Source organism: Tamandua tetradactyla, chromosome 4 (genome assembly GCF_023851605.1).
Source record: "Tamandua tetradactyla isolate mTamTet1 chromosome 4, mTamTet1.pri, whole genome shotgun sequence".
Taxonomy (NCBI): domain Eukaryota; kingdom Metazoa; phylum Chordata; class Mammalia; order Pilosa; family Myrmecophagidae; genus Tamandua; species Tamandua tetradactyla.
In genome coordinates this window covers 65,245,901-65,273,779 of record NC_135330.1, presented here as the reverse complement: position 1 = coordinate 65,273,779, position 27,879 = coordinate 65,245,901, and the positions used below count along the sequence as shown (strand labels likewise).

The 27,879-nt window shown below is 37.1% G+C and overlaps 1 protein-coding gene across 7 annotated transcripts in view; it reads right to left on the bottom strand.

The window, feature by feature from the left end:
* CD55 (CD55 molecule (Cromer blood group)) overlaps positions 1-25,940 on the bottom strand; it is a 32,402-nt gene extending 6,462 nt beyond the window's left edge. For 2 of the 7 annotated variants that reach the window (XM_077157649.1, XM_077157650.1), the window contains exons 1-9: positions 25,716-25,940; positions 24,757-24,942; positions 23,201-23,392; positions 22,688-22,787; positions 21,518-21,603; positions 17,576-17,764; positions 8,247-9,497; positions 5,188-5,208; positions 632-704 (exon numbers count right to left, since the gene is read on the bottom strand). In XM_077157649.1, the coding sequence (XP_077013764.1) occupies positions 632-704; positions 5,188-5,208; positions 8,247-9,497; positions 17,576-17,764; positions 21,518-21,603; positions 22,688-22,787; positions 23,201-23,392; positions 24,757-24,942; positions 25,716-25,845 (2,228 nt within the window). In that variant the 5' untranslated portion in view covers positions 25,846-25,940. The other 5 variants (XR_013174280.1, XM_077157653.1, XM_077157652.1 and 2 more) reach the window with 4 other exon arrangements.
* Between the last annotated feature and the right edge of the window lie 1,939 nt (positions 25,941-27,879).

Below are 27,879 nucleotides of genomic sequence, written 5' to 3'. Positions count from 1 at the left end.
ATGTTAAAACACTGAATGAAGCTGCATCTGAGCTATAGTTTTTTTTTATATATTTTTGTATTTTTTATTTTTATTTCTTCTCTATATTATCATTTTATTTCTTTTTCTGTTGTCTTGCTATTTCTTTTTCTAAATCGATGCATATGTACTAAGAAATGATGATCATACATCTATGTGATGATATTAAGAATTACTGATTGCATATGTAGAATGGAATGATTTCTAAATGTTGTGTTAGTTAATTTTTTTAATTAATAAAAAAATGTAAAAAAAAAAAAGTCGATCCATCTCTGATGTGCTGCATTCAGGCAGCTTTGACAAACTAAAACATGGCATTATAAATAAAAAATACAATAGTAAAAAAAAAAAATCATATTCCTTTGAAATGTGGTTAGTGAATTCGAATGCATGTGAAATTTCTTTAAAAATAAATGAGAGCAAAATAAATAAATAAATAAAATAAAAAATAAACAAGAGCCAGCTCATCCAGGGTAGATATTAAAGACAAAAGGAATAAAGGGATAGTATGTTCAAAATTGCAATAAAGCTAAGAAAGTTAGCTGCCAATATAGTATCATGTTTTACTAGAAAGCAGAATAAATAAAAAAAGGTTATCATAATTGCTGCTCACCCTGATTTTCCACGGTCCCAGAAAATTTTGACTAGAATTAGGCTACCAATTATTATAGTACCAGCAACAAATCCTTGAGGGGGGGGTGAAAATTTGGTAAAAGTTAATAAAAACACCAGCAATTACATACAAAGTAAAGTTTCAAAATGACAAACATACTGATAATGAAGAAAGTTAAAGAAAAGATAGGAGACATGATTTACATTTTGCATATATCTTGCTCATGTCATAAGTTTGACGACAGACACTAGATGTCATTTGTCATTCTTTCAAAGAAAAATGAAATAAAACATTTAGAGACAAAGTATCACAAAGTGCAAAGAAAACATATTTGACACGTTTGAGATGACACTAAATTGTTCTCACCATGCTCAATTAAAAAATTCTTGAACACTGACCACTTAAATATGATGACTGAAGGATGTAATTTTAAAGTTAGAGGGTATCTTGTCATTCAGCTAGTCCAATACTCTTATTTTATAAATGAGGAAGCTGAGTCTGACAAAGGTGGGGTTTGCATATGTGGTCGAGGAGAGCAGATATGCAGGCATTTCTCCATCACCGGAAAGATACCTGTATATCATCATCATCATCTGAGCACGAAGGGGAAAACATATTTGCTTTGCCTATGGACTATGCTTTTCAGTGTTCTGTCTACTGTGGCTGCAATTTCACTGAAGAAAACTAATATTAACTATTAAGAGTAAAGGCACGATTTTGACTTGACAACAGTAAATGTTTTGTCCAATAAATAGGTTAACAGCAAAAAAAATTTTATAGCTTACTTTTCACACACGCTCTTTCTTCTTAAAACTACCCATTTGCTCTCTCCCCTCAGCACTGGCAGTCTTCCTCTCCCTCCCCGAATGCCTTGTCTCTGGCCTCTATACCTTTACTTGGTACTATAAAATAAAGTACACATACACGAGGAAAGTAGCCAAAGCTAATGTGACTAATAAGTGTATTCGGTTTCAAATTAGCAAAATACAGATTTCACACAATTGCACTGCCATACGAATATGTGATTTAAAAGAAAATTCTTAGTCTGGTTAAGGTTCCAGAATGCGTGTAAAAACAATACCATAAAAAGGATACTTGGCTTCAGAAATGTCTGCAGACCCAGTTCCCAGGGCAAGCCTCTTAAATCTGTTCTTTCCTGTATCATTCCAGATGTGTTGATAAATTCAGTCTAATTACCCAGAGTTGACTCTTTAAATGTCTCTTTGTACCCTAATAGCAGCTATTTCTATTGCAGGTAAGTTTTTACATTATTTTACTCAACCAATTTATTTAACAGATTCCCTAGCACTGTACCATAAACTTAGAAAGACTTTGTATCCATAACATAAACCATGGCTTCTCATAAATTTTGGATTTTTCTTTCCTTCATCACTTCCTGTTATTCCCACCATTTTCAAACATTGCAAAAACATCTCATTCCTACTTTAAGTGATAAATAAAGATATAAAATTCAAAAGTGGTCCTGAATATCTGGGTCACAGAAATAAAAGGCTAGTCCTAGGACAATAATCAGCATTTATATATATGTAATTCTAGAGAAATTTTTGTAACACCTAATGGTTTAACAGGAAACTGGGGAAAAACACAGAAATATGAGAAAAAGAATTCTAATTCTAACTAAAGCAAATTAATAAGAAATTATCTCCCAAATTTGAAACAAAACTTTCAGGTATAAAGGTAATTGCTCATAATCTCAGAAATTTACAGAAAACCACCAAGGGGGAATGAGTGCCAATTTAAGAATTATGCAACTTGGGATAAATGAAATTATGAAAGAAATTATGGACATTATTTCAGTTTTCCTAATCGTTAATTGAAGAGCTCTTGCATAGGAAAATTACATATTTTTTTAAAATTGGTTTTTTCCAGGTAAAGGGAATATTTTAGTAATGTTCCTGATTGTGCAGAATTATGTTCACATAGTGTTTAAACATTACAAAGCACTTTGCCACCTATTGTCTCATTTGATCACCTACAACACCTAGCACAGTGCTTGGCCAATAGTACGAAGTGTTTAGTAATATTTATTCAATGGCATTGAATGATATCCTTTTTTGCAGATGACCAAAAAAGATGTCAAACCGTTTATCACCAGAGAAAAGCTTATTTCTAATCCCAGATTCATGCCATGATTTTAATTGTCTATAGTATTCCCAATAAAAATGCCTAAGTTATTCAAACAAAATTGACATTAGGTAGTTATTATATTCATATAGAAAGTAACATCTCCATTCCTTGAAGAACCCAAGTCAGAATTCTACCATAAGAGCTGGTGTTAATTGAGAGAAATGACACCTGTCTTGTTTTTGGAAGAAATGCAAGTTTTCCCAGTCACTTCAAAAGATCTCACTCAGATGGACAATAAAGTGGGAACGCAGTTCATATGGTATGAAAAACACAGGAAGTTGTGAACCAGTTTCTTGCTTATCATATTTAATGTAAAGTTAAAGGGGCAGAGGAGGGGCTGGAACAAGTGAGGTCACACTGGAAAGAGAGCTGAAGAAGTGAAAAGAATGTGCTTGACTGAACCTTAAATTTTCAGATCTAGAAATGAGGATTCAACACCACCAACTCATAGCAACAACTACAGAGTCTTGCCATTATCGTTGGATTTTCTGTGCCCTTTTTTCAAATACGGAAAATCTGCATGCTTCTTTTCTCAAGCTAAACAGATCGCTGAAAAAAAAATCACAGGATTATATTATCTAACCTCTTAAATCTGAGTAATGTACAGATAACTGAAGTCAAATGGAGGTGACTGTCACCCACAAAGGAGTGAAAAAAAATCTTACTCTTCTTATGTATAATGCACAGATATACATACAGTATATACACAGATTTACAGTATATCAGGTGGTATTAAAATTTTGTGGGAGCATGATTAGGAAAAAAAAAATGCCCAAGAAGGCTCCTTGTGAGGAGAGGGCAATCATGAAAAAAGAATAGAGAAACATGATACCAAGCCAGCAGAAAAATACTTTTAAAATTCACATACAAGTTTCATTTACAAGATGAATTTAGGAAGTTCTGTGAAGATTAGTCAATTTATTACTTAGTAGATTTAAATAAGGAAAAAAGATCTAAATACTTGCAAAAGCCTAATACCATCTGTATCATTCACTTACATTGCAACATTATCAAAACATATCCTTGCAGTAAGCGTTCACTTATCTTTTAAGGTGAGAAAAGTGACCTGATTCATAGAATAATAAATTTTAGGAATAAAGATAAATTCCAAGTTTGTATTTTGCAAGTATAGTATCACAAAAAAATGTTGCCGTATGTTGCTCTTCTTTATTTGTTAGCATAAGCTGGAATTACAACTAACCCGAAAAGAAGGTTGTGGGGAAATCACAGAGTGTATACTTGAAGAATTTCAGAGAGAATAATAAGTGCTCCAAGCCATCACCGAATGCCACTCAGCAGGTGAGAAAAAGTACACTATCCAACTCATTACTTTTGTGACCATTAAATCATGAAATCATGAGATTTTCATTTAGAATGCATTTATTTCTGCTTAAAATATAGAAGGAACAAGGTGAATTCCAGCTGTTGGAATCTTTCAAGATAAATAATTTAGAAGATGTTCATTAAAAATATTTTTAAAACCATAAATAATAATAATAATAACAATAAAAACCTACTTTCAGTTTTATTGTCCCTTGACTAATTCATGCATACATAGGATAAGGAACTTTAGTTTTTAAGTACATAATTTTAAAATAAACACTTTTTATTTTAAAAATCTTATTCATTTTCTGTTGTACCGCAATTTAACTGATAAATTATTTGTCAATAGACCAATTTAGCTGTAAATGCTACTTAACGAACATTTCTCTTACCATCTTCTTCAGGAGTTATTAATCTTCTAGTTAATGGATAGCCATCAATAATATATTTATGGGTAAAAACAGAAGACATAAAAAAGGGCTGAACCAAATGCTAGAAGAAAATGCACCATGTATGTTTCTGACTTCATGTCCACAGCAACAGAACTTATTTTTAAAGATAACTTTGCTTCAAAACACTGAAAAGAAGGGAAAATAAACAGGATGCAATTGAAGGTAGCACGCTTTGTCTTATTTGGAATAGAAGAGAAATCCAGAAATGGTCAAGGAGTAATTTGTGATTCATTACAAAATACTCGAGGATAGAAACTCGAGTTTCTATCGAAACTCGAAATCATGAAATCATGACTGCTTCCTCTGTGTGGCTGTCCAGTACCTAGACTTTTGCACTGAGACACTGGGCACGCAGCAATACTTGACTGGCTGGCCAAATGATTTGAAGTTGTCCTGAAATTACCTTGGAACAAGAACACGGCTGGGAATACTTAGGAACATACCGAATACCTAGTGGCTTCCACAAAACGTGCCGATGAAACGCATTTATCCAGTTTCTCCTTGGAACCCATAAACACTGCATTTTAATAGTACTCCTTAGACAGATAAAAGACAGTATTCTCTTCCAGGAATATGGATTATACAGCCCACAGTGATGGCAGTTTCTTGTAAATGCCTGAGAGCCAGACTTACCAGGTATAAGGGTGGCAGTGCCTAAAGAAGAAGGAAAAAAGAATTACAAAAATTAAAAATTAAACAGAACATTGATTCACTAGCAATTTAATAGAAATGTCAATGAACTATACTTGAAAGTTCAAAAGTAGCTCAAATTTCCACAACTAAAAGAAATAATTATAAGCAAATTTATGAAAAACAATGGTACCTTATTAATTTAATCAAGTAACATACATACTAATGCCTGTATCTGTTCAGCTGAGTCAATGTTATAGACGCAAAACATGGTGGAGTCATTGGATACCAAAACAAACTCCGTTTATGTCTGATTATATGACTTGATGGTAAGAAACAAGTTTGAAAAGCTTATACAGCAAATAGTGACTGATCTAATATTACTATCAAGAAGCTACTAGAAATCTAAGTACCTTTCAGCAGACCTTATCAAAACTTAAATTACCAACTCATCTTATCAGTTATCCTTTTCAATGATTATGAGTGAGGGCAAAAACAACTCCACTTCAAGTAAATATATTTCTGATAATAGATAAGGTATACAGTAAACAGAGGTTAATAAATGTACTCCAGGAACCATTTAGAACAGACACTATTACAATGGAGAAAAAGCACATCTTTGGAGCCACCAAATATATGTTTTAACCCCAATTTCCTCCTCATTAACTCTGTTCTGTACATGAATTTTACAGGTTAATCTCTCAACCTCTAACCCCTCATGCATATCGGGAAGCTACAAACATTTATCTGGCCACGTTGTGGTAGGAGCCTGAGTTGACAAATGTTAAGACCATAAGTCGTGTCACCATAGGACATGCTCAAAAAGCAGGGGCTACTTTTTTTTTAATAGAGCTAAAAATAGTATATTGTGGGCGGGCCACAGTGGCTCAGTGGCAGAGTTTTCGCCTGCTGTACGGAGACCCGGGTTCGATTCTGGGAGGCTGACCATGCCAAAAAAAAAAAAAAAGTATTTTGTGCCCTGAAAGAATAAATTAATTGTAATAAGAGAGCAATAGCCTCCCAACTATTGCTTGTATTTTTATCATAACAATGGGCCCATTAGGTTTAGTTTAAATTTGTTAAAATATCTTGTATTTTTTTAAGGAAAGAAATAATTCTGCAAAGTTAGATTTACATGCAAATGAAATTTATTTCTCTTTGCCTTGTCCTATTAAAAAGTGGGTGCTTTCAACTAAAAATTTTAAGCTCAAAGATATCATTAAAGCTAAGAAGTCAATAAAGAAATGGATGCATAACTATTAAAAAGTTAAGATTAATTAAATCTATCGATATAAGTAAACTACAAAACCCATGTTGAATGGAAAAAGTCAAGTTAGATAATGTGATATATAATATACCGTTCATATAAATTATCAAAAATATACAAAACAGTATTAAGTTCTAATTATGGATACATATATGTGGTATAAGAATGAAAATAGAGAGTGGTAGAACACACCCCAAATTCAGGGCAGTGATTGCCTTGGGGGAAAAGAAATGGAAGTGGAAAAATGTACAATGGGGATGATAAAAACATCTGTAATGTTTAAATTCTTAACAATATCTGGGTAATGGCAATATGGACTTCAAGATAACAATTAAAAAATTATTATGAAAATATCGCCATTGTGTATAAAAATACAGTTTTTAAAGAACAAAGCTATTTGATGGCTCTGGAGAATGACCAAAAGCAGATAAGAACTGAGTTCCTCTTTGGAAGAGGGGGAACTAAAAGGGGTGAGATTTGTGTGTATTTGACTTTTTTTCATCTAAGGGAATAAAGGCATGTACAAAGGAAACATCAACAATATTATCTATAATGTTTTTTTGCTCTTAAAATTTATCTGATTATATATGTAGAATGGAATGATCAAAAGAGGAATGTTTGCATTTGCTAAGTGTTTTTTGGTACTTAAAAAAATAAAATAAAATGAAAAAGCTATCTGAGTGATGGCAAAATAGACCTCAACATGCTGTACAAAATACTGAGAAAACAACAATGAGGCCCTTGGAGAGCAATTTAGAGCAGGCAGAAACTGACCAAAGCCAAGACAGGGAGGGACCGCTGGGACTGGTTTGCGTGTTGTCAGCTGAGGGCATTCCCTAGGCCAGGTGGTATAGGAACCAGAGAGGCACATGCTGACTGGCTTGAGAAGTCAGAAGATGGATTTCTGGCCTGACCGAGCATCTGGAAAGTTCTAGGGCAAATCTGAGATGCTGGTAATAATCTACTTCTTGGTATTTGTGGTGTTTACACAAATATTTGTTTTGGATAACTTGTTGTTTATGTTTTATGCAGTTTTCTACATGAGTGTTGACTTCAATTAAAAAGTTCAAACAATTAAAAAATTATCGCCTCAGTCTTGTTGATATCTTCCAGGGAAGAGGAAAGGGAAAAAAGTTAAGTAGCCCCTATTAGAGAACAACGATGTCTATGAAAATGGCTATCCATTAGGCAAGTTGTGAGAAAAGACAATAAGAGGGGCTTCATTCATTTGACAGGTTTTTCTTAAGCCTCTACCATACCTTTACACCACTTTCACAAAAACTGTCATTTAAAGAACCTTGTAATAATATGAACTAATTCAAAGGATCTCTATATTTTTTATTATTTAGGAGACACTGTCAAGATGTGTTGCCAAATTAGCAGCGCTAGGGAATCTGGAGAGACCCTTTAGCCTACTTAGAGGATGGGTCTCAGTCAATAAACCAGATACCCTGGAATAAACCTGTAGGATGGTACATATTTGGTCTTACAGAATTTAATGACTCCCTAAAACTACTATAGAAAACAAAATTTGTCACCAACCCTAATTCAGTATTGTTTTTATAGGGTCATAACCTTTTCCCATATGATTTTCCTGTAAAACGTTACTTTTCTAAAGATTTGCCCTAGCACAACCCAAGTCTACCTTGGAAGAAAGTCAACAACATTAGCCTGAAAAGAACCCTGACTACAATATCTCAGAGAATATTTGAGTTTTGCTATCTTGGTCAAATTCCAAATTTCCATCATAACACATTAGATCTATCATCAGAAAACCTAAAAAGTGTTAACTAACCTGAAGAAAGGGTTCCTCTTCCTTTCGGTATGCTTGTTGTATGTGAAGGTGTGGTTGTTCTGGGAACAGTTAGACTCCGAGTTGCTGTAACATGTGAGGAGAAAATCCTTTGTGTGGTGTGGTGACCCTTCGTCACTGGGACATGAACAGTGGTGGACTTTTGTGTGGCTGGAAGACTATGTGTAGATGAAGCTCTTGGCAGGCTGAATTTTGGGGCTGTTGCTGTGGCCTGGGTAGCAGAAGCATTTGCTTTGACAGGATTCAGGGCTGCTGATGGGGTCTTTGTAGATAAGGTCTTTAATACGGGGGGCTTTTGAGCTGTTGCTGGGGCCTTGGTGGCACTTTCTGTGGTGAGCTTCTGAGGAGCATGTTGGGTCTCTATACCTGAAGCATTTACTAGGGTGGGTTTCTGAGGAGTAGGTGGGGTCTCTATACCTGAAGCATTTACTAGGGTGGGTTTCTGAGGAGTAGGTGGGGTCTCTATACCTGAAGCATTTACTAGGGTGGGTTTCTGAGGAGTAGGTGTGGCCTCTGTAACAGGACCTTTTTCTATGGTGGGTTTCTGAAGAGTAGGTGCGGTTTCTATACCTGAAGCATTTACTAGGGTGGGTTTCTGAGGAGTAGGTGGGGTCTCTATACCTGAAGCATTTACTAGGGTGGGTTTCTGAGGAGTAGGTGTGGCCTCTGTAACAGGACCTTTTTCTATGGTGGGTTTCTGAAGAGTAGGTGCGGTTTCTATACCTGAAGCATTTACTGCGGTGGGTTTCTGAGGAGTTGGGGTTTCTGTAACCGTAGTTTTTTCTGTGGTGGGTTTGTGAGGAGTAGGTGGGTCCTCTGTAACTAGATCATTTACTGTGGTGGGTTTCTGAGGAATAAGTGGGCCCTCTGTACCTGAAGCATTTACTGTGGTGGATTTCTGAGGAGTTGGGGTTTCTGTAATAGGAGCTTTTTCTATGGTGGGTTTCTGGGAACCAGGTGGGGTCTCTGTAACTGGAGCTTTTACTGTGGCGGGTTTCTGAGGAGCAGATGGGGCCTCCGCAATCAGAGCTTTTACTGTGGCAGGTTTCTGAGGAGTAGGCGGACCCTCTGTACCTGAAGCTTTTACTGTGGTGAGTTTCTGAGGAGTTGGGGCTTCTGTAACCGGAGTTTTTACTATGGTGGGTCTCTGAGGAGTAGGTGGGGCCTCTGTAACTAGAACTTTTACTGTGGGCTTCTGAACTGCTGGTGGGAACTTGACAGTTGGAGAACTTTCTGTGGGGGTAAAATATAAAAAATTAGTTAAATATTACTGTTTAGTTAATATTTCTAAGCCTATTGTTTGCCCCGTTGCTCTTCTTTTTCTTTTCCCATATATACCTAAAGATGACTTTTAAGGAAGTCACATTGATAAGTATTATTGTGTATTTCACAAGTAACTGAAATGATATTTTTTGTTTGTTTGCTGTAAATTATACCTACACTATTAGGAAACCATCTTTTTTATATTTCACAAGGAAATGAAACACTACATTATTTTTGCCTTTCTACCAATTATACCTACAGTGATGAAAGCATATTTACACCAAAGTGGTACTGAAGTTCTCAAGCTGTTTCCTGTGAGCCGAAAGGGAATGAAAGTTGGAAGCAGCACTGATCTCAGTCTGTGATGCACTCTGAGCCTCTTCTCTCTATTTTCTCTCTCAAATTGTCTTTCTTTGCTCATACCAAGACCAAAGAACAACAGGATGCAACCATTGATGCAATTCAGCTCATCATAACATGGTGACCTTTTCCAGTGTTTTCAGGACATGCTAGTGAGCATGGGAGTTTATTTTGTTTCACTTGTTTTTTAAAGCAATAAAGCCAATCTGAGTAAAATACTCCCTTTCTTCTTTAATGGGAGCTACCAACTTCATGTACATAAATTTTATTTCCTCTCTGTATTTTAGATCAGAAACAAGGTGAAACTTTAATTATGATTATGTTCTGAGAATCATTAATCTATCAACATTGCAAAGTTGTTGGTTTTCAGTAACTGTTTGAGTCTGGGTTACTTATGCAAACTCCTTTTGATGGCAGTATTGACTAGGGGTACGCCTGTTTTCACTCCTCTGGCCTGGAGCCATTCTCAGGCTGTATGGATAAGCCCTGAAGGAGAGCACTGGCACAGGTCAATAGGCAAAGACTGGGAAAGGTGCTTTATTTTCTTCATCATTGTCTCCTTCTCTGCTACCACTTCCTCCTCCTCCTCCTTTTCTTTGTCAGCTCCTGACATTCAAGGAAACCTCTGTCATGACACTAGCTATATAAAGCTTAAGAAACAGATCCCTCAGAGTCCAAATTCCAGCTATAACACATTAAATAACAAAATGTCCTGGTTTCCACAAAAGATTACAAAACATGCACATAAACAGGAGGTGATAACTCAGGCAAAGAAAAACTCAGATGAAGGAAAGCACAGAATAAGAAAGTATTAGAAATGATCAATGAGGAGGTTCAGACCTGGGAGACTCAAGACAAAGGCTTTCAAAAACTGGAAAGGCTTTTAAAAATTGTCCTAAATATGGTTAAAGAGCTAAAGGAAAACATGGACAAAGAACTAAAGGAAATCAGGAAAATAATAGGTGAACACAAAGAAATTATCAATATAGAAATGGACATTATGAAAGGGAACCAAACAGAGTTGAAAACCACAGTAAGAGATAGTAAACATATCTTAGAGAGGTTCTACAGCAGATTGCAACTGACAGAAGAAGGAATCAGTGAAATCGAAGGCAAGATCATTGAAATTATCCCGCCTATGGAACAAAAAGAGTAAAATGAAGAAAAGTGAACAGAACCTTAGGAACCTGTGGGACACCATCAAACATACCAATATAAAATTGTTGAGAAGGAAGAGAAAATATTCAAGAAAATAATGGCTAAAAACTTCCCAAATTTAACAAAAGATTTAAATACAGGCATCCAAGATGGATAACGAACTCCAAACAGGATAAACCTCAATATACCCACACTATGCCACATTATAATCAAACTGTCAAATGGCAAAGATAAGGAGAGGAATCTGAAAGGTGCAAGAGAGAAGCACTGGATCTCATACAAGGGATCCTCAATAAGATCAACTGCTGATTTCTCATAGGAAACCATGGAGGCAAAAAGGCAGTGGGAAGACATATTTAAAGCACTGAAAACAAAAAATTGCCAACCAGTTATTTCATATCTAGCAAAACTGTCTTTCAAACTTGAGGGAAGAATTAAGATATCCCCATATAGGTAAAAGACAAGGGATACTGTTACCACTCGACCAGCCCTACAAGAAATGCTAAAGGGAGTTCTGTGGGCTGAGAGGAAAGGACACCAGACAATTGACTGAAACCACATGAATAAATAAAACTTTCCAGTAAAGATAATGACACAGATAAGCTTATATACCAGCACTATTGTGTTTTTGATTTGTAACTTCACTTCTTGCTTCCTAAAGGTTCTAAAAGGCAAATGTATAAAATTAATTTTAAATCAATGATTTGGGGCTCATAATATATAAATATGTCATTTGTGACAAGAACTACATAAAGGTGGGGGATGGGAGGTATAGGGACCAGTTTATGTATACTGTTAAAGTTTAATTGGTATCAAAGCAAATGAAATTGTTATGGATTTAGGATGTTACATTTAAGCCATGTGGCAGCCACAATGAATATATCAGAGATTATGCACACTCACAGAGACAGAAAGTAGAGTACAGGCTTCCAGGAATGGGGGGCAGGAGTGATGGGAAGTTAATGCAAAATGAGTGTGGGTTTCTGTTTGGAGTCAAGGGAAAATTATAGTAATGGATGGTGGTGAGGATATTGCAACAGTGTGAATGTGATTAATCCCACTGAATGGTATACTTGGGAAGTGTTGAGATGGAAAGATTTAGGTTGTATATATGTTTCCACAATTAAGAAAAAAGAGGGAAAGTGAAACTAAAGTGACAATGACAATTAAATATATGATACTGGATGGGATCTAAGAATGGAGGAGAAAAGGCTCAAAAAGATATTGGGACATAAGAAAAAATTGGAATAGTGAATATAAGTTTTATATCAATGTTAAGTTTCTTGAACTTGATAATTGCATTTAAGGTGATTACATAAGTGAATATCCTTTTTGGTAAGAAATGTACATGGAAGTATCATGTGTTCAAGGCATATGATGTATGCAAACTGCTCTCAAATGTTCACAAGACAGAAGGATAGAAAAATATGGATAGATAGACAGACAGATAGATAGATAGATAGATAGATAGATAGATAGATGGATGGATGGATGGATGATAGGTGTAGGTAGGTAGGTAGATAGTAGAGATAGAAAGATAGATAAATAGAATGATAGGTGACAAAATGTTAAAATTGGTAAATCTGGGTTTGTCAGTTTAAACTACTGTGTACCCCAGAAAGGCCATGTTCTTTAATCTTGATTTAATATTGTGGGGTGAGATCTTTTTGATTAATTTGTTTCCATGGAGATGTGGCCCACCCATTCAAGGTAGGTCACGTACTGGAGTCCTTTAAGAGGGAACCATTTTGGAAAAAGCATCAGTGCTGACACAAAGTTGTCTGGAGATGCAGCAAGAAAAAGTCCCTGGGGAAGCTGTTTGAAACTAGAAGCCAAAGGACCAGCAGACTAGCCATGTACCTTCCTAGCTAACAGAGCTGTTCCACACCATTGACGTTTCTTGAGTCAAGGTATCTTTCTCTAAATGGCTTAGTTTGAATATTCTTAAGGACTCAGAACTATAAATTTGTAACTTAAATTCCTCTTATAAAAGCCAACCCAGGGTGGTGCAACAGTGGCTCAGTGGTAGAATTCCTGCCTGCTAAGCCTGAAACCCAGGTTTGATTCCCAGAGCCTGCCCATGCAAAAAAAAGAAAAAAAGCCAACCCATTTCTGGCATATTGCCTTTCTGGCAGCATTAGCAAACTAAAACACTGGGTATCTGGGGTGGTGTGGGGGGTATGCTGGAATTCTTCTGTATGGGGTTTGTATTATTTTTGCAACTGCCCCGCAAGTTTGAAATTATTTCAAAATAAAAATCGTTTTTAACATGATGACTATTATTGTGGTAAATGACATTTTTATGTGGGCCTTTTATCTACAGCCCTCATATATAAAAATTTTTCTTTATTTTACCAAGTTCTCATTTTTTTTTTCAAAGGATTTATATATTACCATAGAATTTGAATTTCCTGAAAATTGGTGCTTTTTCAGTTATCTTTTTATTTCTGATATCTAGGCTAATTCCACTGTGGCCAGAAAGTCTGCTCTGAACAACTTTTATCTTCTGAAATGCACTGAGGTTTATACCCCAGTGTATGCTCAATTTTCGTAAATATTCCATATTCACTTGGAAAAAATTTGCCATCTGTCATTGTGAGATTCATTGCTCTTATATGTCAATTTGTTCACGTATAAGTCGTGTTCAGATCTTCTATATTCTTATTGATTTGGGGCTGTTTGGTCCAATAGTATAGAGATAGGTATGCTGAATTCTCCAACCATGACTGTGGTTTTGCCTACTTTCCTTCTGTCCATTTTCAGTATATATATATGACTTATGTTATCAAGTGCACAATATTTCAGATTGTGATATCTTCTTGTTGAATTGACCTCTTTATCCTTATGACTTGTCTTTCCCTAAAATCTACTTTGATGTTAATACAGTTACACCAGCTTCTTTTAGTTACTGTTGGCATGGTATGCTTTTTCATTCTTTACTTTCAACTATTCTGTGTCCTTATATTAAAGTGTTTCTCTCGTAAGGTTAGGTTTTATATTTTTAGTCTAGTCTGCAAATTTTAGTCAAATTATACCTAATGTAATTACTGATAGAGATGGCTTTTTATCTACCACCTTACTGTTTGTTTTCTACTTGGTCCATCTATTTTATGTTCTTTTTTGTTTTTCTTATTCTCTTGCCCTTTTTTGGTTCAAATATTTCTGATTATTCCTTTACTAGCTTGATATTTATAAGTGATTACAATTTATCAGACTATAACTTAATGATGCAAATGATCACTTTTACAACCTTTTCAATGCCAGAACCTTGGAACTTTCAAATTCAATTTACCCCTCTCTGCTTTTTGCTTTATTACTATCATGCATTCGTATTCTACATATAATTCAAAACCCAGAAGATGCTGCATTTATTATTTTATATATTCAGTATCCATTTACCCTTGCAGAGTTCTTCATTTTCTCCTACATTTAATTGTTTCACTTGGAACTATTTTCCATTCTACTTGTAGAATTTCTTTCGGATTTTCATTCAGTGCATGTCTGGTCTGCTGGTGACAAATTTCCTCACCAGGGAATTTTCTTTTCCTGAAAATATATTTTACATTCAATTTTGGGGATATGTTCATTGGGTATATAATCCTAAGGGAGCAGTTATTTTCTTACAGCATTTAAAACATTTATTTCTATTGTCTTTTGGCTCTTTTGTTGAGAAACTGGCAATCAGTTTTACTGTTGCTCCTTTGATGAGTACTTTTATCATTGCTTGGAGTTTCCAAAGTTTTGCTATATGGTAGCTTGAAGTGGCATTTTTTTTTTTTATTCTGCTTAGAGTCTACAGATCTTCTTGAATCTGCTAACAGGCATATTTCATTAGTTTTGGAAGAGTCTCAGTCATCTCTGAGATGTTAGAGCAGTCCAACATGTCTCAAATGACTGTTAAGCTTTTGCCCATTTTTCATATTCCTATTTCTCTTTTTCCTTCAGTTTTGGCATTTTTAATTAACCTGCTTTTCAGTTCTTAATACTGTTTCCTGCTGTGTCCAAATCACTGTTACACCTACCTATTGTGTTAATTTCATATATTACATTTTCCAGTTGTAGAATGTCCATTTTACTTCATTTTTTGAGATTCTAATTCTCATTGAAGTTCTTTATCTATCACTTCCTTTATTGTCTTAACATATTAATCACTTATTTTAAAGTCCTAGTCTTCTAACTCAATTATTTGAATCTTCTTTATAAAGTTTTTTCTACTCTTGATTTGGTGATATTTTCTTGTCACTTTACATGTAATGATTTTTTATGGTATACCAGCCACTGTATATAAAATATCCAAATGATATGATCTTCCAAACAGAGGGCTCCTCTTTCTGATAGGCAGATTGGTTTGAGGTGTTCAAGTCCTCAACTTATCAGGGATTGAGCCGGTTACAGTTTTCGGGAAGGTTCTGTAAGGTTTTGTTCCTGCCTCTGTTCCTTAGGAGCGGCCCTCCTGGGCTTTGGTTGAAAGCCTTGTGGATTTCCTCGGTGGAAAAAGTTCGCAGGAGATCCATGCCTGTCCTTAAGAGGTCCCTCAGTCCAACAATCTAGCCTCCTGCTCCACAAAGCTTTGAGGCCAGCTTGAGAAAAGCCTTTTCCTGATGGGTATTTGTTTCATAAATATCCTAAGGCTCTGAAGGATTTCATTCTGTACTCTGGCTCTGGGTTCAGCTTCCCAGCCTCACATGCAGCCCCAGAAGTCAGCAAAGGGCCCTTGGGAAAAGCTGACTCTGCATTTGAGGACCCCAATTTTCCAGTATGTTATCCTAGCTCTCTATAACTATTAAACGTTTTTCTGGCTTCTTTCTTTCCTGGAAGTGCCCTTTATCTAGGCCACATTGGGTCCTCAGCCCACACCCAGAGTCAGCAAATGCCCCTAAGGAAAAATACAACTGGAACACCTCAGAATAGTTGCCTTTACCTCCCAGGAAGTTCAGTTCAATCCAGTCCTTGTGTCCACAGCTTTATCTTATGCCTTTAAAAACATGGCTTTTGTTATCTACCCAGGTTTTTAAATTGTAATGAGAGCACTGGCCAGCTGTGACCTACTTGAGTACTACCATAGGCTTTAAGTTCTAAATAACTGGTGATTTAATAAAACCGGTGACATTAAATAGGAGTGGATCAAATGGTTAAAGAAACAAACCAACAAAACACTAAACCACTCCTAATTAAATAGATTCAAACAGTCAAACGGGCATTTTCACCACTTATGTTGGCACACCTCCATATGATCATATCCATTATCTTTAAGGGTGCAGAGAAGCAGCATAATGTCTCAGTGCTAATGGGAGAGTAAACAGATATATCGGTCTCTTTGGGAACAATGCTAGTAATGTCTATCAAAAAATTAAATCTATATCCTTTGATATAGCAGTTGCATTGCTAGGGAATTATTGTACAAAATGTGCTTCAACACGTGTAACGGCACATACAAAGATATTTATTATAGAACCATTTGTAACAATAACTTAAAAAAAACTAGAATGAAAAACCTAAATCCCCTCAACATGAGACTAGTCAAATAAATGTTATCATTGTAAATGATACAATTGCAAAAATGCAATTGATGCTATTTTTGTTCATTTTCTAGAAGGAAACACAATAATCCATAAACAAAAATTATTTCTGGGTGCAGGACTAGGGAGAAAGAGGAGATATTTTACTTCTCATTTTATACTCCTCTGTGTTATTTGAGTATTACTTTACTATTTACATGTATTATGTTTATAAAAAGTATTTTCAATGAGTAATTTGCACTAATAGAATTGCATGCACAATTTTAAGACTGTAATCTGCTTGCATCATACTGACATTCACCACTGTTTAAACATTTATTCATACAGTGTAATTTGTAATCTAGCTTCACTGATCTTCTAAATATCTTGTAAAAATAAATTCAAAAAGCAGTTCTAAGAAATCTGAAAGTAAAGCCTGGATTTTAAAAAAAGGGTAAAAAAAGCCTTCTAGATTGAGAGAAAAAGTCTAGAAGGATGAAGAGAGAATGGTCAACGACAGAGAGAAATTCCGGAGACAGAAAATAAGTGTGTAATTCAATTAAACCAGGCAAGGGTTTCTCCCTCAGCTGTCACAACGTGTCTGATCACTATACAGACCCCTCAGTTTAACTTAAGATTCCCCAGTCCTCCCCCACCTCCAATTTAATAAAATTAATCACTTTATATATGCTGTAACAACAAGGATATCTATATTAGCTTCATGAGCATATCATAGTACAAAGCAGTAAATTTAAACTAGTTCATGAAAAATATAAGACATAAGTACATACGTGTGTCATATTATCTTCAACACATGCTTTTATATATTAGCACATGTACTCACACCAGCAGTTCTTCCTTTTTGGGAGTCATAGAGTCAAAAGGAAAATAGTGACCCCAGAAAAATGCAACCTTTTACATTCATTCTTAGGTTGTTCACAGAAACTCTGCAGCTCTTATTTAGGCTTAAGGATAAGAATTCCAAATCTTCAAGAAACAAAAAGCAAAAATATAAATATGAAAATTGGGTACCTTTGCACACTGGTGGCTGGCCACTCCATTCCCCTTGGTCATCCTTTACAACACATTGTATAGAGTTCTTTCCCGTCAGGACGAAGCCTTCAGTACATGTGTATGTTATAGACTGTCCATCTACATAATTGGGCTGTTGCTCTTGAATTTTCCCATTGTCAATTTTTGGTGGGTCTGGACAAAAAATTTCTTAAAAAAATATTCCAACATCTTTTAAATAAATTAAACTGATAAGGTATTTTAACAATAAGTAAGACTAAAATATTTTAAAGATTTTATTTTAAAAAATTAAAGTCTATCAGTTTTCTAAAGTCAGTATTGACTTTAGTCAGTATTTCAAGGATGTTGAAGTATTTCAAGGATGTTGAAATATTTCAAGCCTATTAATGGATAGTATTTCTGGAGCTTTAGATGCAAAGTGTTGTGGAACATGAATGCTAACCTTGAGACCAACTTATAGGAATAATAAAATTGAAAACATATATGCAAAACATAAATGACGGTAAGTATGTGTTTAATATTAAACTGGTACTACAGAAAGTACGGAGTTCAGAGGCCAAAGCAGGGGCAGTCAGAAAATACTTTAGGGAGTTGATGGAACTTGAGTAAACCTAAGGCACACCCTTCTAAGACAGAGCAGGGAAGCAGGCCTCACACTTATCCCAGGGGGAGTGATGCCAAAGGAAAGCAGTTGGGAATTCAAGCAGCATCCTTGGGAAATAAGAATAGATCATTTCGAATAGAACAGAAATCTTAAAGTCTGGATTATATTTTGTCTAGTAAGGTCAACTTTTCTAAGCATGTATTGAATCACAAGGGCCTTTTATTCAAAGTAAAACAAAAGCAGAATTGCTCTAGTTATCTTGTGAATAGAGCACTCTTCTTGGCAGCTACCTTGATAAGGAAAAAAATTAATGGTTCCACAATTGCTAGAACGATGAAATTGTTTTAAGCAGGAAAGCAACGTGAATATATAGGTAAAGGAAATTACAGATTATATCTTACTGAATGCACTTAAGGACCCAGAGAATAATAATAAATTTATAAATTACTCTTGGATCATTGAGGAGAGCAAGGAGCAAGAACAAGCTAATCTGATTTACACTAAGCCAGGGTGTACAGTAGCTGCACACATCACCCTTGGTTCACTTCTGACATTTTCTGTGCATCTGTTTCATACCAGCCATTTTCCTACAAGCAGAAGTGTACAACCAAATAAGACACGGTTCTTTATGTCTTAAAATCTAGTGGGGCAAAAGATTCAAAGAGATCATTTCAATACAAAATTGTGAGGGTTACCATGAAAGTACCCAGTGACATGGAAAGAAAGAGGAAGGACAGTTCCCATCCTGGGGCTGAGACGAGGCATCCTGAAGTTCTATATGACAGCAATCTAACCAAGCAAAGAGAGGAGAGGAAGGACCTTCCAGGCAGAGGCAGCAGCATAAAGACTGGTGTGGGGCCTGAAGGGGAGCATGAGGCAACCTGGAGAACCATGAGCAGTTTGTGCAGTTAGAGCACAAAGAATGAGAGCAACACACGAGTGTGGAGAGGAAGGTAGACCACGACCAGCCTTGCACACTACATCAAGGACTATGAACTTGATGGGAGACGCTAATAAACTTTAAGAAGGAAAAATATGAGTCATATCTGTGTTTCAGGTAGGTCATTCTGGGTAAAGCATGGATGAAACATTAATCAAGTATAAAGAATGGAAGCAGGAAGCCATTTCAATTGGAATCATCCTTGAATTCAAGCCATTGGGACTCCTGCCATTGGCCCTGTACTTTAAAGGGCTCTTGCTGGCTTTGATTTTCTCCATCAAGAAGGGTATCAACTTAGGTGGTCTTGGGCGAGGGACCTCCATTTACACTTTCAGTCTGGGCCCTGAAAATATGAGGGATGGTTCTGATTGCAATAGTCTAGATGAGGGATAATAGACTATTATCAGAGGTTATTACAGGTGAAGGATAAAAAACAAGCTTAAGCATTAGATTAAATGCATAAAGCAAAAATAATTTAGTAATAAGATATGACGGTTAAGACAGAGAGGAGTATGAGATGATAGCTATTGGGTGGCAAGAATTGATTTCAGGCTAGCAGATACCAGCAGCCAACTGAAAGTACTTTTGAATAAGGAAACATTTTGAGAGAAATACCAAAACAGGTCCTTCTGATGGGCTAGTTTTGACAGTGCAGTTCGATTCAAAGATGAGCAAATATCACCTCTCTTTAATGTATAAGTAAGGAAAATTCTTGAATCTTTCTATTGTTCTTTGCTTCTCCAACATGAGATAACACACATGGATATCAATGTAACCTCATGTGTCTATAGGCTAAGGAGGCATCCTTGAGGTGAAGCAGCTAAATGTTTAAGAGTTTACTTTCCACTCAATTGTTTAGATATTTTTGAAACAGAAAAGTAAGTTGTGTGGAAAAGCAAAACTAAAGTCTAAAGGAAGCAGGGCTTTATGGGGATAGTTGAAGATCTTGGAGTTGCTTGGGGCAGTGACTCTGTCCTGTGGGATGCAGAAGTCAGCGTTTGCTGAGTTGGAGAAATGGAGAAGAGAGTTAAAGAGGAAGATATGAACATCAGGATATTTACCAAGGGGGTTACTCCAGATAGGGACTAAAACAATAGTCAAGACACAAGCAAGTATGAAGAAAAAGGGGGTCTACAGTATAAAAGCTCTTCTATATTAGATACCTACTTGGTGTCATGATTTTTGTGAAACTCATGACAGTGGTTGCCTGGGAAAATATTGCCCTCAGACTGGGTGACTGCTTGTCAGACTTTCTGACTCACTGCCTGTGGCAGAAAATGATGTGGTCTGGTTTCTCCCTGCTGCCCATTTTCCCAATTATATTAGAACCATTTACAAGATCCTTTGCTAGAAGGTGGTAATGGAGAGGTAGTAGTGGGTAATCATGATGAATATTTAAAAATAATATTAGTAAGAAAAAAAAGAGTAGTAGTATATATAGAACAGTAGTTGGGTAGGCAATGAGTGAGCTTATTGACAGAAGGGACCTCATTTTATTTCTCTTGACATCAGATGACCTTACAGCCTTCCTACCAAAGAACACCAACGAACAAATGCTTGTTAAATTACACTAAATATATTCTAGTTGCCTGCTCCTAATAACGCCAAAAACTTATATTTAGCATTGAACCTGAAAAGAGTGTTTTCAGAAGTCACTTGGCAGAAGTGTAAGTTAGGTATAGAGAGAGGGAGTATAGAAATAAAGCACACATTTTTAAATGTTGCCAACATTTTACTGCTTTCAATTTTCCCGAGACATATGTCTCAGACATGCACTTGGTTTGATATATATTCATTTATGATATTATTTCTCTCTCCTTGAGAAGTTACGATTCTCAAATGGAGAAATGATATTTCTTCTTTTTACATAACCTTATTTTCTAATGGTACAATTTTTTTATAATCATTGTAATCCTAAAGGAGGTATGCAGACAATGCAGACTCTTAGAAAAACAGATGGGTTTGAAGTCAAGAGATCTGGATTAAATGTCTTTTCTTGCCATTTGTTTTGGAATTTGGGATTTAGTTATAAGTACTCTGATCATAGCATTTTCATCCATGAAGTTATGAAAAAAATTTCATATCTATCTTTTTTTGACATTTAAAAAGAATGGTTAGATAATAAATGACCAAGTACAATAAAACTGTAAGTTTGTTTTTACTCCGCATTCTATGGTTAAGGATATCGAGACTAAGAAAGGCTTGGTGACTTATCTCACAGCTAATACATGAAGGAGCTTCACTACAAAAGGGCTTTAAATTAGCTAAGACACTCACATGTTGAGTGGTAGAGGACTACAAATATATACTGTGGACAATTCTAAACAAGCAGAAAGGAATTTGCCATTGAATATTCAGCCCCACAACCTGAAAGCTTGGATTTTTTAAAACATCTTACGTTTGCATTCTGGCAATGGGTCACTCCAACCAACGTTTTGCTCCACAAGAGAACAGTAACTAATAGCTGCACCAACTAACGTGTACCTAAAGCAATGGGGAAGCGGGGGGAGAAAAAAAAGATCCATTCACACGTGTTTGAAATCCCTCAAATTCTTCTGACTATCATCTTATAATATTGACTATACTATAAGAAGGAGACAAAACAATAGTTAAACAAAAGCTCTGATAGCAGCTTAATAAGACATAACACATTTTTCATTTGCAAGGGACACATGTTGGATAACGTAAAAATTTTAAACAATATAGATGCTTGGATTTTTGTATATTTCTAAGTTTAGAAAGACCAATAGAACCTTCAGAGAATAATAAAGTACTCTTCAGATTCTATAATAATAACCCACACATCTATGTTTAGGTAGAGGAGACAAATGATACTTGTATTTTCATTTTTTAAAAAAGAGGGGGGCGGGCCACAGTGGCTAAGCAGGCAGAATTCTCGCCTGCCATGCTGGAGACCCGGGTTCTATTCCCGGTGCCTGTCCATGCAAAAAAAAAAAGGGGGGGGGGGGACACATACACAGTCAATTAGCCCCACTGGATTTGCAGATATTAAATTAGAAAATGAATGGAAAAATTTCAGGAGTGTCTAAGACATTGGTGACAATCATAAGTGAGTTCCTTTTTCCTATTTAGAGAACTTATCAAAGATCTTAGATAAGAGTGGTATTTTCTCACTAGGGATAAAAATGTTTAGAGCATGACATTATATAACAGATTACATATAAAAAATACGTTAACTCATTATTGAGGTAAACTAAAGATTGGCTGCATGTTTCATGCTTTAAGGATTTAATTTCTTCCGTTATCACAAACATTATCTCTTGTTAAGTTTTTACATTCTCTAACCACGTAAATTTGAAATATATTGAATTGCGTATCACTGAAATTTAAGTTTACAGAATTTGGTGATACATGAAATCTTCCTTTCTTGCCGTCATTTGCTGAATTTGACTATGATGAGCTCATGATAAGGATTTTTGAGGAGAGGGATGGCTCTTTAGGTGCTACCTGCTTGTAAACACTAGTCATGAATCTAAAACCTCTATCTTATATCCCAATTTGTTTTTCCCTTTGTCCAACACAGACTATTTAGTGTGGCAAAACTTACCCTTTGTCACATGAAAAGAATATAGGTGAGCCAAACAATATGTTAGTTGTTATATTGACATGACCATTTTTAAATTCTCCAGGATTAGGACATGATTTTTCTAGAAGAGAGTACAAATAAATTATTTGTTTTCATTAAATTATGAATGAAATTAAATACATGTGTACATACATGTGTATTCATAATCTAAACCACTGATGTTTCTAATCCTTAGACTTCTCTCATCCTACTTTCATTTCGGGATACTTTTTTTTAAAGCCACATGTTATAGTTATTTTATATTTAATTCATTTTGGATAACCTTAAGCTAATTAAATGTGAATTCTGCTAATGAATCAATGATTATCACACACCATTTTGTTTTCTAATTTAAAATAAAACACTAATTGCTCTTTAAAGACTCATTCTAAATAACAATATATACACATAGAATTCCGGCATGAAAAAGGGAGGAAGAAATATTATTTCCCCAGACACCATACAATTGGGAATACTCTTTAAAATTATACTCACTTTTACAAAATTCAGCAGGTTTGGACCATGTTAAACTTGGAAGGCAAGTTAGTTTTCCCGACAGAGAATGGTTTCTTTTGTACCCGGAATGGCACTCATATTCCACAGTGGAACCCACCGGGAAATAATTCTGTCTGCTATAAGGCTTTTGGAGGGATGCAAAATATAGCCTGGGTGGAAATTCACAGCTACCTAAAAGTCGTAACAAGAGCAGCAACAGTAAAAGGATTATTAAATAATTATCCGGAATTATCTGGTCCTTAAATCAATCTTCTTTCTGTACTTCCTTGTATATATTTGGCATTTAACTTTATTATTACATATGGAGTTTACAGCATATCAAAAAACCTACGAAGTAAATTATATACATATAGATGTAACTATCTCCACTTTTCAGATAATACAGTTCATTTAGTCACCTAGGCTAGTTCTGGAAGTCAATAAATGTTAGTTCCCTTACCCTCCTTAAAGAGCTATACAGCACCATGTGGTATAGGGAGAGCTCAGAACCAATATTTTCAGATCCCAAGCTAATAATGTCCTAGACAAAAATAGTAATAATTATAATAGTTAATGATTACTGAAAAACTTCTAAATGTCTTACAAGCATCAGCTCATTTAATCCCCAAAACAACTTTTTGAGGACAAGGATCAGATGCCCCAAAAGAGAACCTAAAAATATTTGCAAACTGTAAGAAGCTGGACAAGTGTGAATTTAGTGAGAGGGGCATGGGATTTGTGGTCAGCAGACCTGAGTCTGAACCCCACATAGGAGCTGCTGACCTTGGGAAAGTTATTTAACTTCTGGGGTCCTGCTTCTACAACTGTAAAATGCAGCAAGAGTTCCTGCTTGCCTCATAGGGGTGTGGGAGGGATTAAAAGATATAATACATGTGGACGAATCATAAACTCAAACTCTCCATATGCGCAAAGGCTTGTGTACTTCATCCTACTGCCTTCAATCATGGACAGATGAAAATAAAAAGTCAAAGAGTATTTCACACCTGATTTCAAAAAGTATTTGTGGCAGTTTCTATATTCACTGTATCTTCTATTGATTTCAAGTTGTTCAAAGGCAGAAACCAGTGTTATCATTATTTTTACTTGCATATCTCAACGCTAATACAGGGCTATGCATACAATAATAGGTTTGGGGTAAATATGGAGAGCTTTTTAAAATGCCACCACAGAACTGTATTTAGAAAATCCTACTTTGCAAAATGAAGCTAAGAAAACAGATCACCTGTGTTAATGCATCTCAAGGTAATTGCCAAAAATATTCATATAATTTACTCCCTGAGCAATACCTATTGTTTATTTTCTCTATTAGTCTGTTCAGGAGGTATAAGAGAAAAGCTCTTAATGAAGAAGCAGGACCTACTCAGGGAAGTAATGCCTTCAATTAGCTGGAGTGTGAAGTGCCAACACGGTGTACCCTGGGATTTAATAGTACCAGAAAACTATCAATTACCAGTCACTCTGAAGAGATATAAAAATAATTTTAACAAGACACATTCCATCCCCATAACATGTCTGAAAAGACATAAAGAACTTACGGTTACAAAATTCTGTAATCTCGGACCATTTATCACTCTTAAGGCAGAACACTGTATCTGGCTTCCCAGGAACTTTTACAAAGCCTTTGTTGCATTCGTATGTTACCGAGCTGTCTGTAGGAAAACTAGTACGCCCTTCCAAAGCTGGCTCAGCATTAGGTAAATCTGGAGGATGGCTGCAGTCACCTAGGGAGGAAGAAGCAGGATTGAATTAAACACTGCTTTTCAATTCATAGAAACATTCCTTTCCAAAGATGAACAAGCAAGGTTACAAAGGTTTTTGATGCCCATATAACATTTCCATCCAGGGCTAAACAGACATACCAGGAACTTACTAGCAACCGTAACTTGTCCATTAATTCAAGGCTAAAATAAATCGAGAGCAAATAACGCCCTCCTCCCCGTCATTATTTTCTCAATCTACTGTCCACGTAGATACTGTTGCTGAGCATCCGGTAAGACAGACGCGTTGGTAGCGTGATAACCACGAGAAGACTCGCAGGGTTGTAGCACCGCGTGCTGCCCACGGCTGGGCTCTGTGTAGACGTGAAAGTGGTCAACTGTTTGGCTTCCCACCCTTAGAAAGGAGACCATGTGGGGGTTGAGAATTCACGCTCTTGGAGCCCTCCCTTTCAGCTTTCCCACATTTGGCTGCTCCGCAAATTCAACCTTGGCTTCCCCAGCCCTTCACGCCTCACCCCAGAGCCGTGCCAGCTGGGGTCCAACCCAAGATCCCCAAATTCTGGTTAGCAGCGGCGATCCACTTCCTTGTCCCCAGGGATGCGGTCAGCAGGAGCTGAGCTTTAAAGGTAGAGGATTACCGGAACAATGACCGGTGCCCACAATCCACATCAGCCCAGGGGTCCGAGCCTTTCCGTTGTCACAGAGACGGACCCAGCTCCTCCCACACAGCCTAAGGGTTCAATCAATCTGGCTGGGCCCCGGGGCTCCCTACTCACCCCGCACGGCGGGCGGGCACAGCAGCAGCACAGTCAGCCCCCCGAGGAGACCCAGCAGCGCAGGGGCGCTCCGCCACGCCGGACTCATAGCACGCGGGCCCGGGGGCCCGGGGCCGGGGCTCCGCGGCATCACCCGCGAGATGAAACCGACTGGAGCAAGGACCTGGAAGTAGCAGTAGCGCCCGGGAGTTTTGCAACTCGAGTTAAATTAGCGCCTCGGGCGGTACCAGGGCTCTGAGTCACCAAAAGGGTGGGGCGAGGAGACGCGGGTGGAGAGGCGGTTTGCACAGAGCAGGTGCTGGGCGGGCCGAGGGCGGGAGCTCTCTTGTCAGCGGCCGCTGGGGGCCCTAGGCTTGAGTAGAGGAGGCCCAGGAGAAAAAGGGGGCTCTCCGGCGCGGGACAGTAAGGCTTATTTCCCATCCCCTGCCCCCGCCTCTAGGGTGGGGCCTGGGGTGAGCTGCCATCTGGAAACGTAAATATCTGCTTTCTCAGTGAACAAACAAAACAAAACAAAACCAAAAAAAACGGGGAACAGGGTAAAGGAGAGTGGTTCTAGTGGCTCAGCCTTGGTTCCCCTGGAATCTGAACTAGCTTAAGTGAACCTTAAACGCGCTTGAGTGCTGCAAAGTAGAGCGGTAGGTGCGGTGAAATGCAGAGGTAGCCCGTCAAGAGAAAGAGCAGAGAAACAGTGCAGTGGTTTAAGTGCTAACAGGAGGACTGGGGAAAAATGATGCAGTTTATTGTCCTCCTAGGACATTCCACAGTCTGAAAACAGCACATGTAAAATGACTCAAGAAAGCAGGGAGTGAACATTGTTCATACAATGTTTGGGTGGGAATCATTTTCTTCCGAGTTTTCCTTATTTCATGGGACACCTAAGGCATCCCGCTCTGAGACTATTCTAGGGTGTCTGCAAGAGAAATTCACCACCACTTGTGTCTGTGGGATGTGTGTGGGGGTGGGGGAGAGTGGGGGGGGGCGATGACAAAACAAAAGCAGGCACCAAAAAGTAGAGACTGTTACAAATTCTTAAGGATATGCCCATGGCTTGCAAGGCTGGCTGCAGGTTAAAGTCCGATAGGGAGATTTTAGAAATCGAGATGCCCAAACTGTACCCCAGAATCTATGGGGGTAGGACTGGGCATCAGAATTATTTAAGACTTTCCAGGTAATTCCACTGCACAACCTGGTTTGATTGGTGGATCTCCATGTGTTGGGTCAGAGTAAACATCCACTCAGGCCAGCACTTCCCCATAAAAAATACTAAAGGGCATTGCTCATCGTCGTGGGCAGTGACCCTAAGAATATGTTTCCCTTGATAATTTATCTGGGTCTGGATAGCAGAGTCCTAGCTTAGATTTCCTTTTCCCTTAGGCACCTTTCCCTGGTCAAGTGAAATCCCTGACTTGAAATTATGCCTGGCCCCGCTTCCCAGCTGGGGTTAGCTGCCACATCTGATCATAATTTCTTTCCTGAATGCTTTCTGATGACTTTTTGTTGGTTTGTAAGAGCTTTATGAAGAGGAAAGGAATAAAAACAGTTTCAACAATAGTGTTTTCTCTAACTGAACCAGAAACTTGGATCACCCAATAGAGGACCCAGTCCTGTTGGGATTTCAGGAAAGGGTATCCTAAAGGCTTTCACTGAAACTTAACAGTATTTAAAAATTCTCGAGTTGAAAATTTGAAGGGAGTTTTAAACTCATCTAGTGCAACCTTCCTATTTGGTATTAATATATCTTACTTATACCCTCATATTTGATAGAAAGCCAGAGCAGTATTCTCACAGCAGTACCACTTCTTCACTTTTTTCCCTTAAGAACCCTCCCATGACCTTAATCACCGCACCCTTCTCCCAGGCCATTGTAGATAAGTGGTCTTCATTCCTGCCCAGGCATAGAATTGGCTAGGCAAGAGCTGAAAGTGGAGACCAGTTAGGGATCTGTCAGAAGACTTAAGTGTGAGGCCTGTTAGGGCTCTATAAAAAACAATGAGCTTTGCAAAGTGTCAAAAAAATTTATCTCTGTCACCCAGCTTAGCTACACCGAATGTACTAAGTATTCACATTACTTAGTTCTTAGAAATATTTTTTTTAAGGGAACTATGACGAGAAATAACTGGGTGGATATTAAGTAATATTTATGACCACCCAAATAATTTCAACA